This window comes from Bison bison, unplaced genomic scaffold, assembly GCF_000754665.1.
Source record: "Bison bison bison isolate TAMUID 2011002044 unplaced genomic scaffold, Bison_UMD1.0 scf7180017864191, whole genome shotgun sequence".
NCBI lineage: Eukaryota > Metazoa > Chordata > Mammalia > Artiodactyla > Bovidae > Bison > Bison bison.
In genome coordinates this window covers 583,909-586,189 of record NW_011494763.1, presented here as the reverse complement: position 1 = coordinate 586,189, position 2,281 = coordinate 583,909, and the positions used below count along the sequence as shown (strand labels likewise).

The following is a 2,281-nucleotide window of genomic DNA, read 5'->3' as shown; positions in this document are numbered from 1 at the left end:
GATTCTCAGGGGCTGTCTGAAGATTTCCCAGTGGCCGGCTTGTCCTTTGTATCCTTGATTGGAGGCCCTCACTGTGTGACATTTGTGATTCCAGGTGTCCAGGTCACTTGAAAATGATGGCGTCTGCTTTTCGGAGCAGGAGTGGGAGAACCTGGAGGACTGGCAGAAGGAGCTCTACGCCAACGTGATGAAGAGCAACTATGAGACTCTGGTCTCTCTGAGTAGGTAGCGGTTTCCTCCCCGGACCTCGCCCTCAGACGTCCTGCAATTCCTGACCGAGGCGTTTGTGACCCAGGCCACACCTGGGATTCTCGTGGCTGTGGGTCCTCTCTTGGCCTCCGCCAGGTTGAGTAATGGGAATCTGCAGGCCCTCAGTTTAGGAAGACTCTTGGAAAGGTTTTGTATTCATGTAGTCAGTCCTTGATAGTGTTTATACTAATAGATAAGATGTCATCATGTGCGTTAGAGTGTAACACAGCTAGGATACCTCAAGCTGGTTTTAATATTTAGGACGGCTTGACAAGAAATCCTTTGTTACCTGGGATGGGCAGGCAGCAGGGACTCACCAAACAATGTTTCTTGGCATTTTCCTGGAATTAACAGCCAGTCCTGTGGTTTCAAAGTTCATACTGTGTTTATTAGAAGTGCTGCTTGATAGGTAAAATAATAAACGCATTTTGTTTGGTTCTAAACTCCTTTAGAACCGAGGTCCATGGAGGCTTGTCCAGAAGGCCGCTGTGACCAGAGCAGAGGGAAGGAGAGGGAAGGGGCAAATGGTTAGAGAGGAGACTGCGACCTTGGCTGGGTCACAGGTGCTGGTGGCTGTTGCCTTGTCTGTCCCGGTGGGGACAGCAGTCCTGACCTTGCCTTGCAGCGCTGTGGCCCAGATGAAGTTAGACCCCTGGAAAGGAGCCCCCGACCGTGGGAGGTGGGGGTGGTGTTGGGAGAAAAACAGGGAGCTCTAGGGCCTGGCCCCCAATGGCTGAGAAGGAGCGTGAAGACAGCCGTTAGCCGAGTGGCTCCTTCAAATCGGCCATAATTTTCTGAATTGTCTGAAACTGCTCAGGGAAAGTGACAGTGAATCTTCTGAAGTTTTACCATCAGCTCCTTGACCTCGGTCGCCTTGTTCACTGGCAAATGACCAGTCCTGTCTTCTGGGCTCACACTGTGCCCTTTCCAACCCAGAGGTGCTTGGCCAGCCTGAAGGAGAAATGGAGTTGGGTGCAGAGATGCCGGGTGACTTGGAGGAGGAAGAGTCTCGTAGTGTCCACCCAGGTGAGTGGCTCCAGAATATTCCATGCCCATCCTGCCCCCGGCAGCCTGTTGTGAACTTTGCCACCACCAAACTGCCCCACGCCGATCGGCAGTCACCTTGTCCAGCGTTTGTTGTAAACTTCTTTATGGTTGTCGTCAGTTCACCTCTTATACGTGGCTCTTACCTCCTTCACAGCTGCGGGGAGTCCTTAGGACTCGAGGCCACCTCGCCCTTCCGTGTGCCGTACAGGGTAGAGTGCCTAATAGACCTGAGTCAGAACCCAGCGGAGACTGAGAACAGGGTGGGTCATATCTGCAGGAGTGAGGCTCGCTGGGTAAGAGGCAGGAGAAGCCACTGGGAACCAGGTCATCTGGGGAGACTAGGCAGGAAGAACGGAGCTGGATACATGGATTTCTAAGCTACAGGTTTAGGTGTGTGTTTGTTTTATTATTCACATTTATTACTTTAACACTTAACACTTAAAGTAGCTTATGCGTTACCTGTGTTTAGCCATTTTCTACAGAGGTTGAAAGCAAATTTGTGGACAGGCTTGGAGAACTTATAACAGTGTCCTGTGAGCATACTGTATTTAGAGTCCAGTCAGCACGTCTCTACCCGAGTATAGGTTTAGTTTTTCAGGTCTTGCAAGCCGCTCAGTCTCCTCTTTCAGATTGTCCCAGTTCCCTTGGTCCTGGGGTACTCTGATTGGAGCCCTTCTGAAGCTTGCCGAGGTGCGTTTAGCTCTGAGACAACCTAGACTGTGATCTCTTTTGTGGCTCTCCTTTCTCTTGGCAGTGGAGGAGGTCGTGGTCAAGCAGGAGACCCTGTACACGCAGGACAGCTCCGCGGACCTTCCTGGAGAGTGCTCTGGCTTTGCCAACGAGCAGGCTCTCCTGAGCCCAGAGCAGGCTGAGCTCTGGGATGGGCAGGGCAGTTCCATCCTCTTGGAATCGGGTCCTGCGGACACTCGTCTGCAGGAGCCCACTGACGGTGGGAGAGACCCTGGCAGTGGCAGAACTCTGGGCT

The 2,281-nt window shown here is 52.4% G+C and overlaps 1 protein-coding gene across 1 annotated transcript in view; it reads left to right on the top strand.

Moving 5' to 3' along the window:
- The window catches only part of ZNF212 (zinc finger protein 212), a 25,622-nt gene that overhangs the window by 22,718 nt on the left and 623 nt on the right, over positions 1-2,281 (top strand). The window contains exons 5-9 of the mRNA XM_010843886.1: positions 95-221; positions 1,186-1,381; positions 1,451-1,556; positions 1,926-1,986; positions 2,051-2,245. Coding sequence (XP_010842188.1) covers positions 95-221; positions 1,186-1,381; positions 1,451-1,556; positions 1,926-1,986; positions 2,051-2,245 — 685 coding nt within the window. The remainder of the gene's footprint in view (positions 1-94; positions 222-1,185; positions 1,382-1,450; positions 1,557-1,925; positions 1,987-2,050; positions 2,246-2,281) is intronic.